Source organism: Manis pentadactyla, chromosome 3 (genome assembly GCF_030020395.1).
Source record: "Manis pentadactyla isolate mManPen7 chromosome 3, mManPen7.hap1, whole genome shotgun sequence".
NCBI lineage: Eukaryota > Metazoa > Chordata > Mammalia > Pholidota > Manidae > Manis > Manis pentadactyla.
Window position 1 is genome coordinate 117426292 of NC_080021.1, and position 19751 is coordinate 117446042.

Here is a 19751-nt window from a genome sequence, read left to right on the forward strand (position 1 = left end):
TGTTACATTAAAATTTGCCAAAGCAAGGCAATCACATATGGGTGTTGGTTTTTAATTCACTGGTGCTTAAACAAATAGCAATCATAAATCTTGTCACAGAAGTTCACAAAGGGATCAGTTCTAGAATGAACAAAGATGAAGTTTAAAGGCTACTCCAAAGAAAATTTTTGTGCCAGAAATCTCTAAGAGACCCAATTATTCAACAGAGCTGTATTTTCCCTTCAATGCAATCATTGTTAGCAGTAATTAAAATGTACAGTTGTGTATAACACTGCATATGAACTTTAATGGAATCCTCCATTTTCTTTAAAAACACCTTTTTGTTTTAAAATTTTTAACTGAATTTTTACTTGAATTATTTCAAATATGTACAAAATAATGGAGACTATAATGAAAACCCACCACTGAGTTTTGGCATACCTAACGTAAGACATTTGCTTCAGGGTTGTTTTTTTTTTTGTAAGAAATAAACTATTATAGGCATATTAGAGGCCCTCTGAATACATCTTCCAGACTCCATTCCTCGCCCTGCCTCCCTGCAGAACCACCCAATTCAATGTTCATCACTCTTCTGCATTTTATACTTTGATACAAAGTATAAATACATACTACTTGTGGGATTTTACACTTTATATAAATGGAATTATATCACAGGCATCATTTTTCTTTTTTCACTGTTTTTATTATTTTTTTAATCCATGTTTGTAAGCATGCAGATCTACCTTATTTTCACTTCTACATAATAGTAGTCCATTTACATGTAGATATCACAGTTTAACCATTTTGCTATAAATGGACATTTCCAAGGTAGAAATGCATGTACCTATGGATACATTTTTAAAAATTTATCTGAAGGGTGAAATGCCACCTCATTGTTTTAATTCACATTTTCCTGATTACCTGTAAATTTGGACATCTTTTCATATACTTATTTCATGTATTTCCTCCTCTGTGTACTAGCTTAGTCATATATTTTGCCTGTTTTCATTGGGTTTTCTTTCTCTCACCTGTACATACAGAAAAAAACAGGAGCTCTTCATGCATTTTGGCTTCTAAATCTTTGTAAGCTTTGTTAGCTGAGTGTATCTTTTCCTAGTCTGTAGCTCACCTTTTCCCTTTGTGTATGGTATCTATTAGAAGGTGTTTTGTTTAATTTAATGTAGTCACATCTATCAAATTTCCTTTCAGAGTTTTTCCTTATATAGTCATGTTTAAGAAATCCATCCCACTCTGAAGTCAAGGATGTTCTTTGATATATTCTTCCCCAGCCTTTAAAGTTTTGCTTATTATATTTACATTTCTCATCTAGAATTAATCAGCAAGTGTGAGGTAAGGTCAAGTTCTACATTTCTTTTTTCATGTAAATAAGCAAAAATCTTAGCAACTATTACATAGTCCATGCTTAGCCCACTGGTTTGTAAACCAACCTCTGAGCTTTCTTTTCTGTCCTTCTGGGTCATTTCTCTGTATACTTGCCCTTACCACTCCATCTGAACCCCATTTCTCATATATCCACCCCCACATCCTCCCTACTCAGGAGTATTTTGGTTCTTCATAGACCTTTGTTGGCAAATAAAATTTAGCATTAGTTCCAAAAAAAGGTAGGTAAGGGAACGGGAGGTGAAAATGCAATGAATTTATAAATCAGTAGGGACACTGTCATAAAGTGAAGCCTCCCAATTCAAGATCATAATGGTATATTACAGCATTTATTCAATTCATCTTTTATGTCCTTCAATTCTGCTCTGAAATTTACTTCATTAAGATCTAAAAAAACTTAAACAGGTATGTTCTTACTTACAACTTTTCTTGTTTTTGCTGCTGCTGTTAATGTAAAGAGGATCTTTATTCCTACATTTTTAAAGTGACTTTACTAGAGAAATACTGACTTCTTACTAGGGTGCTTTTTACATTGATTTTATATCCAGCAACTCTGCAGAGCTTTCATCAGTTTGGAGTTTAAGTCTCTTGATTTTTCTAATAATCAAAAGAACAACTGTGTTTCTTTCAACTTTTTTTTTCTTTTCTTATTTTATTGCTGAATAGAAGCAGTGATAGAAATTTCTAGTCTAGTTCACAACACTAAATAGGAAAGCTTCTGTAATCTCACCATGAAGTATGAGGTTTACTGTAGATTGATTAACCTTCAGCATGATATGATACATCATTACATTTCAGGAGATTTTTTGTAGAAGCAGTTGAGTCATGTTTTTTTTTGTCATTCCTGAAAATCTTTTAGTAGTTGTGTTTAGACCGTTTACATTTAATGTAATTGTATATGTTGCAGTTTATTTGTTACTTTTTTTGTTCTGTCATTACTGTTTCTCCTTTCCTGCTTTCCTGTGAGCAACTTGAGGCATTTTTACATGTTTTAATTTATCTACAGTTTCTTGTTAGATTTTAGTGTTTATTTTAGGGATGTAATTTTAGGGATTACATCATTTATCACAAGTCCACTAATATCAACATTTTACTACTTCAAGTAAAATGTAGAAACCTTACCAAAAATTCTATCACCTTTCTCTCTCTCCCTTATGATATACTTGTTCTCCACCTGTAAAAGCACTTCTTCAGAAATGTTTTAATTTTTGTTTCGAATGTCAAACATTACTTTAAGAACTCAGGATGTATATTCACCCTTTCCACTGTACTTTCTTCATGCCTGAGGTCCCAATTATTTCAGTTATCATTTCCCCTCTGTTTTAAAGAATTCCTATAGTAATTCTTTGAGAACAAGACTGCTGATAATAAATCTCTTAGTTTATTTTCATCTGAAAATATCTTTATTTTACTTTCATTCCTGAAGGTTTTTTTTTGCTGGATGTGTAATATGAATTTTTTCTTTTAGCACATGAAAAATGTTACACCACTTCCCCCTGGCTTCATGGTTCCTGGTAAGATATCTACCACAATTCAAATCATTATTAACCTACATGGACTGTGTAGTTCCACTGAGCTGGTTTGAAGATTTGGGGCGGGGTGGGGAGGCAAGGCAGATGGTTTCAGTTTTCAGAAATTTGATCAAAATGTGTCAGATGTGGATTTCTTTGAGTCTATCCTATTGTTCACTCAACTTCTTGAATCTGTTGATTTGCCTTTTGCCAAAATTGGATTTTTTCAAACTTTGTTTCTGCAAATATTTTTTAGCCTCATACTTTTTCTCCTCTTCTTCTGTAACTCTGATGAAATGAATGTTATATCTTTTTATTTTCTCACAGATCTCTGAGGCTCTTGATCATTTTTTAAAAATCCATTTACTCCTTTGGGGATGGCAGGCTAGCCTGGTGTGGTCTCATGGCAACAGAAAAGGTGAAAGAGCAGGCCCTTGTGCACAGCTCCATTTCAATACTATGCTTGTGACCCATATGTTTACAATCCATCAGTGAAAGCAAGTCACATGACTGAATTCAAGCAATGTCAGGACAATACACCCCATTCACAGTGGAAGGCTATCAGCAAGTTATGGCAAAACATCACTGATATAGGAGGGGATAAAAAATGGACGCAGTGATACAACCCACACAGTAGGTAACATGGTCTTTTACCCTTTGATGTTTTAAAGGCTGTCTCACTGTACTGAAGTCCTGCAGATCCAGTAAAATTTGTCAACATGTGGATTTAATTTAATCTATCCTGCCCATTATTTATCTATCTATCCAGGCATAATTTCCAGCTAAATACTCATGTCTTTCTTCAATTTTAGAAAATTCCCAGAAATTGTATTTTTAAATATTATTTCTTTATCATTTCCTCCATTTTCTTCTGGAATTCCTACTGTATGATTATACAAACTTTCCATCTACCTTCCATTCTCTTAGCTGGGCTTTAATTTAATATTTGTTATGATCCTGTCCCTCTGTCTAGAGTTTACACTATCCACTGTAGTTTTATTTCAATGACTTTTTCATCTCAAAAATGTCTGATTTATTTTTCATCATATTCACCTATTCATGTATCATTTGTTTTTTTCATAATTTCTCATTCTTTCTAAATAAAAGCCTTCATTTAACTCTGAACATCCATAGCATAGTCTTTATTAACATACTAAGAAAATTAATTTCATCTGGAATACAATGTTCTGATTCCTGATTTTCCATGTCTATAATAGCATTAGAGTTCTTCATGTGTTTTATTTGGAATTTTGAACAGCAGACTCATTCTGAGTAGGAGACGTTTTGTTTTGTTCTCTCCATTCTTCCTTATTTTCCTCTCCCAATCCTTCCTCCTGTCTATCAGTTTTCTGGTTCCCTTCACCTACACCCAAACTAGAATCACGTTGTAAAAATGTATGTGTGTATATATTCTATCTTACTTAGCTGTCATATGAACACGTTCCTTTTTTCCAAATGTATGACAAACTCTTTGAGGGAAGAGACCATGCCCCAGGTGTTTGTATTCTTTACATCTATACAGTATCGAACACTTGAAGATGTATTCAGAAAATAGCAGTTAAAATTAAATTTCTATTATCTGCATGGGGGGGGAGTTATAGAACTATCTGACAGAACTTACTTTTGACTACTAAGTGTTAAATTGCTTAAGGTATAGAATTCAAAGTGCAATTTTATCATATAGTACCAATCCATTGAATAGTGGTTCTAGAACATTTTTACTTATTTCCTCATCTCACTACCCAATTCAAACCTCCTCCCTACATCCAACTTAACTGAATGCTCAAAAACTGCCATGACCTTCTGACTTTGTCTTAGCAGCAAATGGCAGCACAAAATGAGATACCACAAAACTAGGCACTTAACCCTGATCACCATCAGCACCCATTTCCATTGGTGCAGAACTACCCAGTAAGGTTTTGATGTAAATCAGTCTCTCTTCTTTCTTTTACCCAGGGAATCTCCAGAAGTAAATAGGTTTCCTAATATTGAAATTTTAAGTCTTCTGACCAAAGAAAGTATAAAAGTTAGTAAGAAACCAAATAGGAATATTTAGCTACCAGTTAAGTTAAAGGTTATAAATTTCTCCTTATGCAAGGTTATCCAAGAGGCCTTTCCTATCAATGGACCTTGACATGGGACAAATCAGGCAAGAGAAAGCTTATGTTTGATCTCATTACTCCAGGTAATTACAAACTACTGTGATGGAAGGTACAGTTCAACGAAAGATTCTTCTAATATCTCAAATAATATTTGAGGTACTGATAGGAGCTACAAATAAAATTTAGACAAGTGGAATAAAAATCTAATATTATATGTTTAAATTATTTAATTAATGTTATACCAATAAAATATTAGTCTTCAATAATCTAAATCATCTTCAGTGAACTAGACTTTCTGTTTAAACTTTAAACAGATTTATCTTTTTGTTCCTTTAAGTCAAAATCAGACATGTTTTACAAGCCTAATAGAACCAACACTGTTATATAGTTTTTAATATTGAATAATTATACTCCCAAATTATATTCTTATCACAGCACATAAGGTATTACATATTTTGGCCATCACTATCCATAAGATCTTTCTTTCCAATTTAATTATTAAATACAATTCTTTTACAGATGGCACCAGTTTTGAAAAGTAATACTCGATGGATTTATAACTTCCTCCCACCATGTTAAAAAACAAAAACACTATTAATCTTGTACACATACTTCTTTTTTCTTAAAAGTTGGCAATAACCACATTAAGCTTGGAATATTATTTTTCCTTAAAAGTTTTACTGAGAGACAAATTAGGAAAATAAAGTTAGGCCATGTCATTCTCAATTTTTTGTAAAAAATATATGAACAAAAATACCCCTAACTGTTATTACAGTATCACTCAACTGCCATGCCATGGTTCAGAAAACAACAATCCTAAAGGGTTCTAAGTGGTTGGCACAACTTCAAAGTTTATAGGGTAAAAATGGTTTTATCTTCAGAATCAGTTCTAAAAGTACAAATAATGAAAATGAAAAAGGCCTACAAATGAATATAATGATGAAAATGAAAAAGGCCTACAAATGTTTTACTGAATCATATTTCATAATTTTAAAGAGTGATGAGATAAAACTTCCAACCATAAAATATGGGAGGAGAAATTTATGGCATTCTGTATACATTTTTATTTGGATCTTTCTTCATTCTAGATATTATTTTAAGGTTAACTTTAAGTAAAAACAATGTGACAAAACTATGGAGATAAAAAAGATCAGTGGTTCCCAGGGAAGTAGGGAAATGGTGAATAGGTACTATTTGTGATACTATAATGATGGATACATGCATTATACCTTTGTCCAAACCCACAGAATGTAGGATACCAAGAGTGAACTGTAAGGTTGAGTATGGACTTGAGGTGATAATGTGTGAATGTAGGTTCAGCCATGGTAAAAAAAAGTGAGTAAAGTTGATAATGGAGGAGTCAACGCATGTATAGGGGTGGTGGCATATGGGAAATCTCTATACCTTCCTCTCAGTTTTGTTGTAAGCCTCAATCTGTTCTAAAAAAATGAAGTCTTAAAAAAGGAAAACTAATGGTGTGATAACATCTTCATAAGTCTTTGCATATTGGAGTTTTGTAATCAAAATATAAAAATTATCTTTATTAACACTAATACATTAAGTTTATAAAGCAGGGATTTAAAAAACAATCATACTGTCTAAATGTAAATTTTAGTATGACCTCTCATTGAGTAAATATTAATTTAAATACAAAGTAGTTAAAAATATGAAATCGTTTTTTCAACTGAGCTGAGCAAAAGTCAAAGTACCTATGTGAAATATGTGATAAAGGATCAAAAAATGGTTATTTGAAGATTTGACAAAGGTTTTTTTAATACAAGAAGATTCTGGGTGGTACTTGACAGTCAAATTAATCAAAAGAACCAATATTTCTATCCCCATCGCCACCAAGTTTACATTATAGCAACCTACATGGCTCCCTGAGATAGTAACATTTTAAAAGTTGTCAGAATTATAATGGAACTCTTCTGCTACTGGCTCAAAAAATTCACAAGAGTGTTCTTGGAAATCAAGTACAAGTATCTTATTCTACCTATCATTTCATAAAGTAATTAAAGGCCAGATAACATTCACATTCACAAAAAACCACTATTAGCACTATCTACTAGATGAGTAGGTTTCAATCTTCAGTTGATTTAGTAACACCTAGTAACTTTTTCTATATCCATATATGTTTATACTAATATTTTTCTTTAAATTGACTTTGGGAAAAAGACAAATTTCTTTAAAAACTAAAGTATCTGATAACAGACACTACAGATGTGTCTGCTAATTATGGTTGTTTTTTGAAACATTAAAATAATGTACCAATTAAAATCTGAATGCTCAGATGTCATTTAAAATTATCTCAATACTAATAGTAATAGGTATATAACCACTTTGAAACCTACTGCTCTAGATAGTGAGACCTGAGATGATCTTATCACCACATGTTGCTAATAACTGACTCAATTATAACAAACATTTAGATACTAGAATAAACTTGAATATTGATTTGCTATTCTTTCTTTAAAAAAAGTGAAACATAAGACCAACTTCATGTAGAAAACTCAATATATTTAAGATAACTAGATACAAGATGGCATTTTTGGCACCAAAAGGAATTCTTGTTTCTAGGAATAATGAAAAACTAATTTCAAGTTAAACCAGAAGAATTTGTGACTAGGGATTATCAGTATTATATGGAAGAGCTAATGCACATCTTAGAAAAATTTAGCCAGTCAAAGGATTCTCATTGAACTCTAAAAAAGCTAGTCTTGTTGCTTTCTAAAAGTTGAATAAAAATTTAAAAATAAATCTGCTGAAACCATTTTCAGATATTATTTCATCTACTATTTTTAAATAGAAATTCAACATGAAGGTTTATTACCTTTGGCAATTCCCATTCTGACCGAGATCCATCTGCACTGTAGTAATATTGTCTACCTTGATCGTCAACATGCTTGAGCCACTGAAAAAACAAAACAGGTGCTGTTTTTAAATTTAAATAAAAATGAGTTTAAGCTTATGCAACCAAAGATGCTAGATATTATTCTTATGAATTTTATTGCTCAAAAACACTGCAAAAGAAATTTAATAGACTTTAACTTTGCTAAGAATAAGTAAACTCGATATGAAATGTGAATTTATTTTCTTTCTCTTTCTACCAACATTAAGCTAGTGATTCAAGCGCCACTTAACAATCTAACAAGAAATATATAACATAAAGAAATCACAGAGGTGCATATGCACTGGACACTAGGCCACACCCACCCTGAAAATGGTTGAGAAATTAATGAAAGGGAACTGTTTTTCAATCTTTAAGTATAAAACTACTGAACAATGTAAGCCAAACTTCATTCAAACCCTCAGGAATTACCTCCTGTAACCAACACAACTTAAATAACACTAAAAAAGCTTCATACAGTAATACAGGGAATATGAAGGGCAAAAGACTAAGTACGGCTAATACAAACATATGATCTTGATTGTGACGTCAGGAAAATTATCATTTCCTTATGTTGTAGTATCGAATAACTAAAGCAGGAACGAGGGTTAAAAACCTACTTCCATTTATTCCCAAGGGTCTATTCTCTAAATTAGCACAACCAATTACTTACCTTCTCTGATGATACCAGATGCAATACACACGTGAAATTTCAATATGCATTCCTAAACTAGTTAATCAATCATAACATGTGAGATTCATGGGTTTTGTTTTACATAACTTGGTTATAAAAGGAATATAGGAGGTGAGGTGGTATATCATGACAGGCTGAGAAAACTATTCCCAAAAAAAGAAAAATATTAAAGAAATATGTTTATTGAAGAAGTCTAAACAGAATGACACAACCAGTCTACTTTTAAAAAGGTCTCTCTTAAATGGATCTCACCACAAAGCTGCTCTAATTGTAAGCAGTTAAAACCATGAATCAGTAGTTTATACTGAGTTTTCATGTTGTCAACTGGCATGATTACAGAATTACAAAAGATTTTTTCATAAGTTTTAAAAATAGTACTAAAACTTCAGTACACCATTTTCTGAGGATTCTGCCAAAAAAACTAGAAGAGAAAAAAAGAATGTACCTTTTCATTAGTATAGTCACTGGTATATAAGGTATGCCCACGTTCATCCAACTCTTCTGACCAACCCCTTGGAGGAGAACCACACTGACTATCTGACTGGCTGTAACAAATGCTGTGGTAGTTTTCTTCTGATGAAAGAAGCTATAAATAGTCAGAAACATTAGGATTTTTCTTCTTTGAATATATATATATGCAATATATGCAGCAGTTGAAAATCTAAGCAATCAACTTTATTTGGTTATAAGTACTAAGATATTTTGAATATATTTGAATACTTAATTTTCAAAAGAAACCGTTTAGTCTTTTAAATGGTACATTTTAAGTAGTGAAGTGAAATTAAGAATAGGTATTTTATCATATTAACACAACCCTAGAAAAATTCACCATAATAAAACATTTGGATGTTCCATCTACGAGAATCACAGGTAGGCAACTCAACTGATTATTCAGATGAGAACTTTTTAAAATATTACATAGAATGTTAAAAAAAATCACCAAGGAGCAAGAGGTTAGTTAAGAAATACTCAAAGGTCAAAAACTAACCAAAAGCAAGAATAAAGAAAGATAAGCAGAATAAAAACACCAGCTTACTCCTCGAAAGCATTTGCCAAACCCTGAATTAATTTTCAAGTCCATGCAGAGGTATTGGGAAACAGGACTCAGGACTACGAAAGGCAGGGAGTCCAAAAGGACACCCCACAGTAAAGAACTAGGACCCAAGGAATTACACACACAGATAATGGATAAACCAGAAACAAATCTTATCTTCCCCCACACACACACACTAGGGAAATCACAGGAATCTTCCTGAAACACTGGAGGAAACTAGGGAGAATCCCCAACCACAAGCCAGTCTTCATGCAATCCAAACTGCTATTACCCTAAGTGGCCTGTAAGAACAAAAGCTGAGAATTTAGTTTTGAGTGTTTATAGAATATATGTTTCCCTAGGCATCTGGCAGAAACAGAAGAAAATCCTCTCTGAAGGAATAAACTCACAATTCCAGTATTAAAGAGTTCATATATACGCATTTCCAAGAACTACAATCTCGCATTAAAACACACACATAAAGAAGGTGTGAAACAAAACATCATAAGTGAGAGTCAGAAGAAAAACAGCATAATCAAACTCCCAGACTTTATATACCGGAATTATCAAAAATGAAACATAAAATAAATCTAAAGAGGTGTGACAAATAAATGGAATATATGATCCTTCACTGGATCCTTCATTACAGGAAAAAAACTATAAAGGATATTACTTGACAAGTGAGACCTGAATATTAACTGTGTATTAAATAACATACCAGTATTAAATTTCCTGGAGGTGATAAATGTATTTTTCACTAAAAAAAATATATATATCTTTCTACTTACAGAATAAAATATTGTGTTGTCTGCTCTAGAAAAAAATTAATGGAGGGTAAAGGGATAGCAGGTGCCGAAGAAATAAATCAAATGTGACAAAAGATAAGTCTCGATGAAGGCTATCTTGTACATGGATGCTAACTACACTATTCTTTGTACGTTTCTGTAGGTTTAAAACTTTTCAAAGTAATAAGATGGGGAATGTCACCCAAACAAATAAAAAGTAACACATTTTTAAATTCAAGGACTGGTTTAATATCAAATAAAAATTTAGATGAAGAGAAAAATAGCAAACAGGAGCTGGACCTAGATATTAAGAATGAAGCAGAGGAAGACAGAGTGATACATTTTAAAGTATAAAGGAAATCAAGAGACATGACAGAGTAAGCAGACTGAACATTCATCTATTCAAAGTCCCAGAATGAGAAGAAGAGAAAATGGGACAGATGGTATATATTGATAATGACTAAGAATTTTTCAGAACCTATCAAAGAGAGGACTTCCCCAAATTCAGGATTTGCAAAAAAGCCCTGGCAGGAAATAAAAAAATACCTTCACCTAATCACATCATAGTGAAATTAAGATACAAGATCTTAAAAGCTACCACCAGCAAGAATAGATAAGCTCATCATAGGAAATACAATCAGACTAACAGATGAATTTTCAACATCAACAATGAAAGCCTAAAAAAAAGGGAATAAAATCTTCAGGGAATTAGGAAAAACCAAGTGAACAGTCAGTCAACTTAGAGCTGTATACTGAGTAAAGATATTCTTCAAAAAAAGAAGGAAAAAATAAGATTTCCAGACAAACCAAAACTGATTCTACCACTAACAGACCCTCGCTAAGGAAATGTAAAAGTATATACTTACGACAGTAGAAAAGTTATCCAAGATAATATGATTTGCATAAAGAAATGTGACAAAAGAATGTGCTAAACATGAGGATTAATTTTAAGAGTCATCATGTACAACAACAATGAGGTAAAAAATAGAAATAAAATAAAATACAACAATAGCACAACAGCACATGTAGTTCTTGTATGACTTTAAGGAGTAAGGAGTACTGACTAACTTTACACTTGGGTAAGCATACAGGTTAAAATTTCTAAGTCCGGGTTTCCCAGGAGCACTACTGACAATCATAGGCAGATACTTTGTTGTTGCAGGAGCTATTCTGTCTGTCATAAGATATTCAATAGCATCTTTGATTTCTATCCACTAGATGCCAACAGTTGCAACCTTCCTAAGTTACAACCAAAAAATGTCTCCAGATATTGTCTATTGTCCCCCACGCGGCAAAACTGTCCCTGGTTGAGAACCACTGTTCTAAGGCATACATTAAAATAACAAGCTTCTGAGTTGAGATGGAAGATTGAACACTTGCTCCCTCTCAAACCCCACTAATATAAAAGTACTGAAATGTGCTTGAAAAGACCTAAACTCCCAAGAGCAAGGAGAACACCAGGAAAGACCATAGTCACAAAATTCTGGAAGCTGAGAAGCAGATGAACAAAAAGCTAAATTATCTGAAAAGAAGGCAAGACTTAACTGGTGGGGGTTGGGAGTAGAAATAGGGAGGAAAGATGAATCCTTTGAATTTACAGAGCAGAACCTTCCAATGGCTCAGGAACCATTAAGCCTAAGCATAAACCATAAGCTTACAGCATTAAGTACTCCCTGAATGGGGGGTGAGGCAGGGATACTGAAATGAGGACTAAACTCAACAGAATCCCTTTCTTCATGTTTGGCTGCTAGGTGTGTACCCTCCTTATTCCAGCAGAAGTATGGGGATTTATTCCCTCTCAAGAGGGAAAAACAGGGAGATTCTGATTGGAACACAACAGGCACAGTAGGGATGGGTACCAGACACTAAGGGGAAACTAAATGTTGAATCCCAAGACTTTGGCATCCCTCATTTTCTAGGGAGAAGATTTTAAGACTCTGGTGGAGACTGATTAGTCTAAAAGGAAGACCTCATGGTTCTAACACTGGACTCCCCAACAAGTAGCTGACCCAGATTGCCATCAAGGGAAGTCAAAATGCCTCCCAATTGTGAGAAAAAGTATCTTCAATCTATAAATCTATACTCAGGCAAACAATTAAATAAGAGAGCAGAGTATAGACATTTTCATACACAGTCTCAATTTCACCTCCCATATAAAACCTTTCTCAGTTTCCAGAAGACATGCTCCAGCCACTATGGAAAATACCTATTTTTATACAACCTGTGCAGAAACTAGTAGTGTAAGCTGAGACTCTACTATACAAATCACTCTGTTGAAATAGAAAGCTAAGAAACATGTTAAAAGTTTCTGTACTTTAAATTCCTTTATTATTTTATAATTTAGCCCCTTCCCTAATTCAACCAAATTATAAGATTTTACTTTATTATTGATACACAGGAGAGTTTATTTTCAAATCTTTCTAGAGCTACAATTCAAATAATTTTCCTACCACTTTTCTTACTATATAGTAACACATGAACAATTTCTATCACTATTCTGGGTCTCATTCTTGAACACTAAAAGTACAAGTTATCACCAAATCAAAGCTATAAATAACCAAGTGAAAAATAGGACAAGAAGAGGGGCTATTAACTACAAAAAGCTTTTAGATTCTGCTAAATACAGGGTGTGTTACCTGATTTTTCTGGCTCCTATCTAAGCAAAGTTCTGTTTTTATTGTACAAAACAGTGCTTTGTGGGCACAGTCCCCAGTTCATCAAACTGCAGGATTTAACTCCATTCTATCAATCCAATCCAATCCAAGCTTCTCCTGCATATCTAAACAGTCTAGACCCCTGAGGTGAGTGTCAAAATATAGCTGGCCAATTCACTGCACCACATGCCAAGAGGTGTGAGGGAAACTGAAACAAAGGTCAAAGGCAAATAGTATGAACCCTTGAGAGAGAATAGTTTTAGAGTGCATTGTCAGAAGGTGTGGTCCATTGGTAGCAAAGGAATTATACTTAGTTCTCTTACATAGAAATAAAATGTGATTTTGTACTTCTGACTGACAAAAACTGAGGTGTATCTTGGTACCCATACCAAACCAGCATAGATAAGTGTCTATTTGGTCAGCTAGATAACTTTGTTTTTATTTGGCCAAGTCATATATATCTTCTCTCCTTCTTTTTCTAAAAAATGTCACTGCTAGAGCAATAACAATGATTTTTATACAATATAATTTGTAATACATAACAATAACGATAATTGTTACACAATAACAAATTAGTATCTTCTAGCCCATGATGGAAAAACATTGATTTTAGGCAACTTTAATCCAGTTAATTCTGAAACTAGTAAGCATGTTACAAGGTTAGCTGCTACCTACCAGTTAGATATTAAGAAGTAACTAGCATTAACATTAATAAAACTTAGAAAGAACATCTCATATCATAGAGATTTCAAATGTGCTACCATTTCAATACCAAGAAACAAATCTATTTGCTTCTTCCATCTTTAACGAAAAGAAAGTTCGGTAACTCACTGGCTGACTCCTACCTCTGGATCTCCTGGGCTTTGGAAATCTCCTTTGCTTGTGCTTGTATCCCGAGTCCAACGAGGTGGTTTCCAAGTTCTTTCCTGTGTTCCTCTGTTATAGTAGTAACAACGCCCTGAACTATCTTTATGAGTTTCCCATTCACCATTAATCTGAATTGCTGGGCTCCCAGGAATCGGAGGGAGAGCAGACTGGGATATTTTCAGTTCTTGTAGATTGGCATAGACGGGAGAATCTGGCCGTCCTTGACTTGGTGGTGTCGTTGCCTGTGGAAAATTAGAAATATTCATGTTTAAATTGGTATGGCATTTACAAATTAAAATTTAATTTATAAACATACATACTAATTCATTTAAAAACATATCTAAAGGTATATATATTCTAAGGAAATAACAATTTAACAGTTTTAGTATTCCCAGTTTGATTGAAAACAAAGAAACAAACATAAAGGCTTCCAATATAATCTAAAGTGTGCTTAATAACTTCCCATCACCCTGAAAGAATACTGGACCAGAAGTCAGGAGCTGGGGGCTTTGGTTCAAGATATGGCACTAACTGATCATCTGACATTGCATTAGGACACTTCAACTCCAGGAAACTGCATTTTTAAATCTCTGCAAATGAGGGAATTGGATTAAACCAGCTAGATCTCCTTTGGCTCTACAATTCTGTGATTTTAGGCAATTTTTAAAAGATAAAAAAGTCATATATAGAAACTCAACATTTATTAAGAAAACTATCAAAAGAAAGTTTATATCCTATACCTCTAATATTAAATCAGGAATGTCAGTGAAATGTAAAAGAAACATAATACCTCAAGAATTTACTACATTCTATTCCTTCCCAGTTATAATTTCTCAGTAACCATAATAAATCATTTAATCTCTTTCCAGTTTATTTATGAATTTCCTTACAGTGGAAAAATAAGAATTAGCAATAATGCTGATTTACATGCTTAATCACAACCTACTAGCTTTACTTTTTATTTTTAAATGTCTTACTAGATGTCAGTCAAGAGCAGAATACTCTTCATAAGCATATGGACATTGTATTGTAAACTGTGGTAAGCACATGTTAGAGAACATGTTTTATACTGCATATTTGTACTATTGTGTATATATATCTTTCCTTTTCCCACAATTTCTTAACCTTGGCACCACTAACATTTTGGGACAGACCATTCTTTGTTTTGTGGGGCTATGCTGGGTATTGTAGAATGTTTACTAGCATCTCTGGCCTCTACCCACTAGATGATAATGGCATCCCCCCACTGTGACAATTAAAAAGTCTCCAGATGTTGCCAAATGTCTCCTGGGGACAAAATTGCCCCGATTGAGAACTACTGCTTTATCACCTAAATCCTAGTTATATTCAGATATTCAATTACTTCTCTAATGAATCCAGAGTTTATGAAGGTTTAAAAAGACTGAATTAAAAAAGGGAAATGTGGATGGATACAATAAATCAATTTTATTGAAATCAGAGCACTTTAACTTCTGAAATATTTACATATAAAATTATTATAATGAATCTAAATCACAGAATAAGCTTTCAAAGAGAAAACAGAAAAATAATCCAAAACATGAACATATTTGTAAAATGGTTACCTCTGGTCTTTTTATACACTGTCATTATGAAAATACCATACTCAGTGATACAAATTACACTGTTTTCCTAAAAACGTTAGCTTTGAATTTAGACTACCATCAAACAGCATCTTTCTATGGAGACAGACTACCACATATTTCTCTTCCAGACTAATTCCGTATCCTGGTGAATTATCCAGCATAACAATACTTTCCTGACTAAAATGAACACTGTTAATAAAATAATTCTGTACAGTATATCATTTCCCAGAACCTTATCTAGAGAATATTTATTCAACAAGTGTTAAAGAAGTTCTTACCTTTTCCTTGCTACTCTACTAGACTTGGGGAACCTTTTTCTTGCTACTCTATTAGGCCTGGGGAAATAAAGATGCCAAGAAACATCCATTTTCTGAATGATGTTTATGGACACATTCTACTAAACCTTTAAGTATCCTATGTGATTTTTATGTATTTTATTCAGAAGATACTGATGAAACTTAATCTTCCTGAATGGACACAGAGCACACTGGTCCCCTTGTCCAGTAAATTTTTATTATAAAAAACATAAATACTAAGACCTGAATGTAAGTCATGAAACCATAAAACTCTTAGAAAAAAACATAGGCAAAAATCTCTTGGACATAAACATGAGCGACTTCTTCATGAACATATCTCCCTGGGCAAGGGAAACAAAAGTAAAAATGAACAAGTGGGACTACATCAAGCTGAAAAGCTTCTGTACAGCAAAGAACACCATCAGTAGAACAAAAAGACATCCTACAGTATGGGAGAATATATTCATAAATGACAGATCTGATAAAGGGTTGACATCCAAAATACATAAAGAGCTCACACACCTCAACAAACAAAAAGCAAATAATCCAATAAAAAAATGGGCACAGGATCTGAACAGACACTTCTCCAAAGAAAAAATTCAGATGGCCAACAGGCACATGAAAAGATGCTCCACATCGCTAATCATCAGGGAAATGCAAATTAAAACCACAATGAGATATCACCTCACTCCAGTTAGGATGGCCACCATCCAAAAGACAAACAACAACAAATGTTGGCGAGGATGTGAAGAAAAGGGAACCCTCCTACACTGCTGGTGGGAATGTAAATTAGTTCAACCATTGTGGAAAGCAGTATGGAGGTTTCTCAAAAAACTAAAAATAAAATACCATTTGACCCAGGAATTCCACTCCTAGGAATTTAACCTAAGAATGCAGCAGCCCAGTTTGAAAAAGACATATGCACTCCTATGTTTATCACAGTACTATTTACAATAGCCAAGAAATGGAAGCAACCTAAATGTCCATCAGTAGATGAATGGATAAAGAAGATGTGGTATATATACACAATGAAATATTATTCAGCCATAAGAAGAAAACAAATCCTACCATTTGCAACAACATAGATGGAGCTAGAGGGTATTATGCGCAGTGAAATAAGCCAGGCAGAGAAGACAAGTACCAAATGATTTCACTCATATGTGGAGTAGAAGAACAAAGAAAAAACTAAAGGAACAAAACAGCAGCAGACTCACAGAACCCAAGAATGGACTAACAGTTATCAAAGGAAAAGGGACTGGGGAGGATGGGTGGGACGGGAGGGATAAGGGGGAAAATGGGGCATTACGATTAGCACACATAATGTAGGTGAGGGGGACATGGGAAGGCAGTATATACAGAGAAGACAAGTAATGATTCTATAGCATCTTATTACGCTGATGGACAGTGACTGTAATGGGTATGTGGGGGGGACTTGATAATAGGGGGAGTCTAGTAACTATAATGTTGTTCAAGTAATTGTACATTAATGATATCTAAATAAAAAAAATATAAAAAAATAAATACTAAAAGACAATTCTGAAATCCATACCAGCAGTTGCTTCTTACTCTGCAGAAAATTCAAAGGAAGTAGAGTTAAAATAAAATAAGCAGCAAGAAGTACTTCCAGTATATGAAACAAGTACAGGTTATTTTCTAATATAAGATTTAACTATAATGCACTTAAACTGAAAAAACAACTTGTTCATGAATTGTCACCAACAAAAATAAGTAGACTTTTCAAACAAAAAGAAAATCTTTAAAAGGAGAACAAGAAACAAAGTTAATTTTAGGGCCATATCTGTCATTAATTAACAACTAGACTGGAACTAGATGACCCAATTTTATATTTTAAAAAAGACTTGGCCTGTTCCACTTTATCTATACATAGACTATAACACTCCTCTCCTGATCCACAGAAAGGAAAAAATGAGGAAACATATATATAAGAAGGTAACTTTAAACTTACATTGTACCTAAATCCTTATTTAATATAAAAAATACTGAAATTTGTCCTCCTTTTACTTCTGACATTAGTCAAGAATTCCAAAATAAACCAGAGAATGGCAGAATACATATTAACGAGGGAGTTACGACTCTTGTTTCTAATTAGCATATGCTACTCACTACTAATACTTAGGTATCTACCTTAGTACAAATACAGAATTATATTTGTATTACTGAATAACCAATAAAAGTCTCTGTAGGCTATAATCATACCTTTAATTTAGAGAAAAAATTTACCAAGCATCAGGCTTCAAAATGGACTTTAACTTATTTTTTATATTTATTTGAATTCACGTGCTGGAAAGACATTTATGTGCCTTTGGTAATGTACCTGCTCAACTCTGCCTTACCTAAATTGCTCATTATTACAACACTAGGTCAGTCAACAAGCTAATATTCAGTGAAAATAAGGCTAAACGTGTTTTACTTTCACAACTGAAAATTGTGTATCAGTTTGGAAGGAAAATGTAACCCTCCAGATAGTCTTCTTTGCTTAAAGCCAAATTTTCTGGGAGGGTAGGTAGGGAATGACATGTATTATCTCTAAAATATAAAAATTTTTAAATTCTGATGTTCATATCTTAAAGCATGGCTGCATTGAGATTTCAAGGTCTACAGAGTATACAAGTAGTTTCTATGACTTACTTATTTAGCTAAGATTTAAGAACTAATTATGAACAAGGCAGGAGATGAATCCCTGTCCTTAAGGGCCAGCAGCCTAGTGAAGAGGAAGAAACAGGTGAAGAAACCTTTCAGATGATATGAGCTAAGTGCTTTAGAGAGGTGGGTGTACGGGATGCTCTGGGTGCACAAAACAAGCAGCCCTGTACTGGGAGAAAAGGGTGAGCCACGGTTTTCAGAAAAGATCCCCAGCACAAGCTTAACTGGATCTGCAAAGGAAAGCAGGGGAAAGCCAAGTGAGCAGAGAGAAGGGAACGGCCTGGCAAACAGACTGTCTGCTTTTGGCTGACACAACACAAGAAATGAAAAGCAGTCTCTAATGAAACCTAACTGCTAGCTCAGTGAAGTCAGTATTGTGAAAGACTTTAACAGTAAACTACTTCTTTTCCTTACTGTTTTCTTCTTTCAGGGTTTTCCTAGCTATTGCATCTCAAGGCTGCTCAACTCCTACAGGGTTTGACACCAATCATATACCAGAACTTTTTTAGCCCCACCTTTCATCTTGTTTCTGTCCTTTTCCTCTCCTCTGATCACCTTAGCAAAGAAGCTGCACAACCCCGTCATACCATTGTGTCTGTCACCATGTCTGCCTCCCCCTCTGACACAGGTGATTAATAAGGCAGGTCCTGAATAGGAAGACTGGAGGCCTGACAAATGCTTGTTTCTAGGAAGCCATATGAAAACACACTGATGAAGTAACTTCTGTGCCACCAACCGGCAGTAACTGTTGCCAACTCACAACAGTGCCATCACGTCATGCTATAAACTGAAAGCACTTATAGTTAGAGACTATCTGTACCTAGAGGTGGACAGCTAAGAGATGAGAGGCACTATAGAGAAAAGCCCAGGTGAAAGGGACCAACACATACTGAGTCATGAGGGCATGTGCAATGAGGGAGTTCATCAGAAGTATTTGCCAGGAAGGAACAAAAGACAAATCTACCCTTTAAGATCAAGCCCTCCCCTCTCCAGTGTCACCTTCTGTCATGCCCTCCCATGCATCTTCACGTGGTCTTATCACTCTGCAGCTTATCCTGGTGCTTATGACACTGTACTCTAATCCCAGATTGACCTGTCCACCTTTCTCTCTAGTACTGATTACCTTTAAAGCAGATGTCTGCCTGCTTTATCTCTTCATCTCACATAGTAAGCACTCAGTATGTTCCTGAATGAAAATTACTTTTATATAACTAAAGACACTACCATGAAATCCATACACAAAAATTAATTCCCTACTCCTGTTTTTAAAGTCT

The 19751-nt window shown here is 34.0% G+C and overlaps 1 protein-coding gene across 8 annotated transcripts in view; it reads right to left on the bottom strand.

Annotated features, from left to right (window-relative positions):
* The window catches only part of ARHGAP12 (Rho GTPase activating protein 12), a 111090-nt gene that overhangs the window by 42160 nt on the left and 49179 nt on the right, over nucleotides 1-19751 (bottom strand). For 5 of the 8 annotated variants that reach the window (XM_057498355.1, XM_036912220.2, XM_036912221.2 and 2 more), the window contains exons 4-6: nucleotides 13892-14155; nucleotides 9020-9160; nucleotides 7824-7904 (exon numbers count right to left, since the gene is read on the bottom strand). In XM_057498355.1, coding sequence (XP_057354338.1) covers nucleotides 7824-7904; nucleotides 9020-9160; nucleotides 13892-14155 — 486 coding nt within the window. The remainder of the gene's footprint in view (nucleotides 1-7823; nucleotides 7905-9019; nucleotides 9161-13891; nucleotides 14156-19751) is intronic. The other 3 variants (XM_036912224.2, XM_036912223.2, XM_036912226.2) reach the window with 1 other exon arrangement.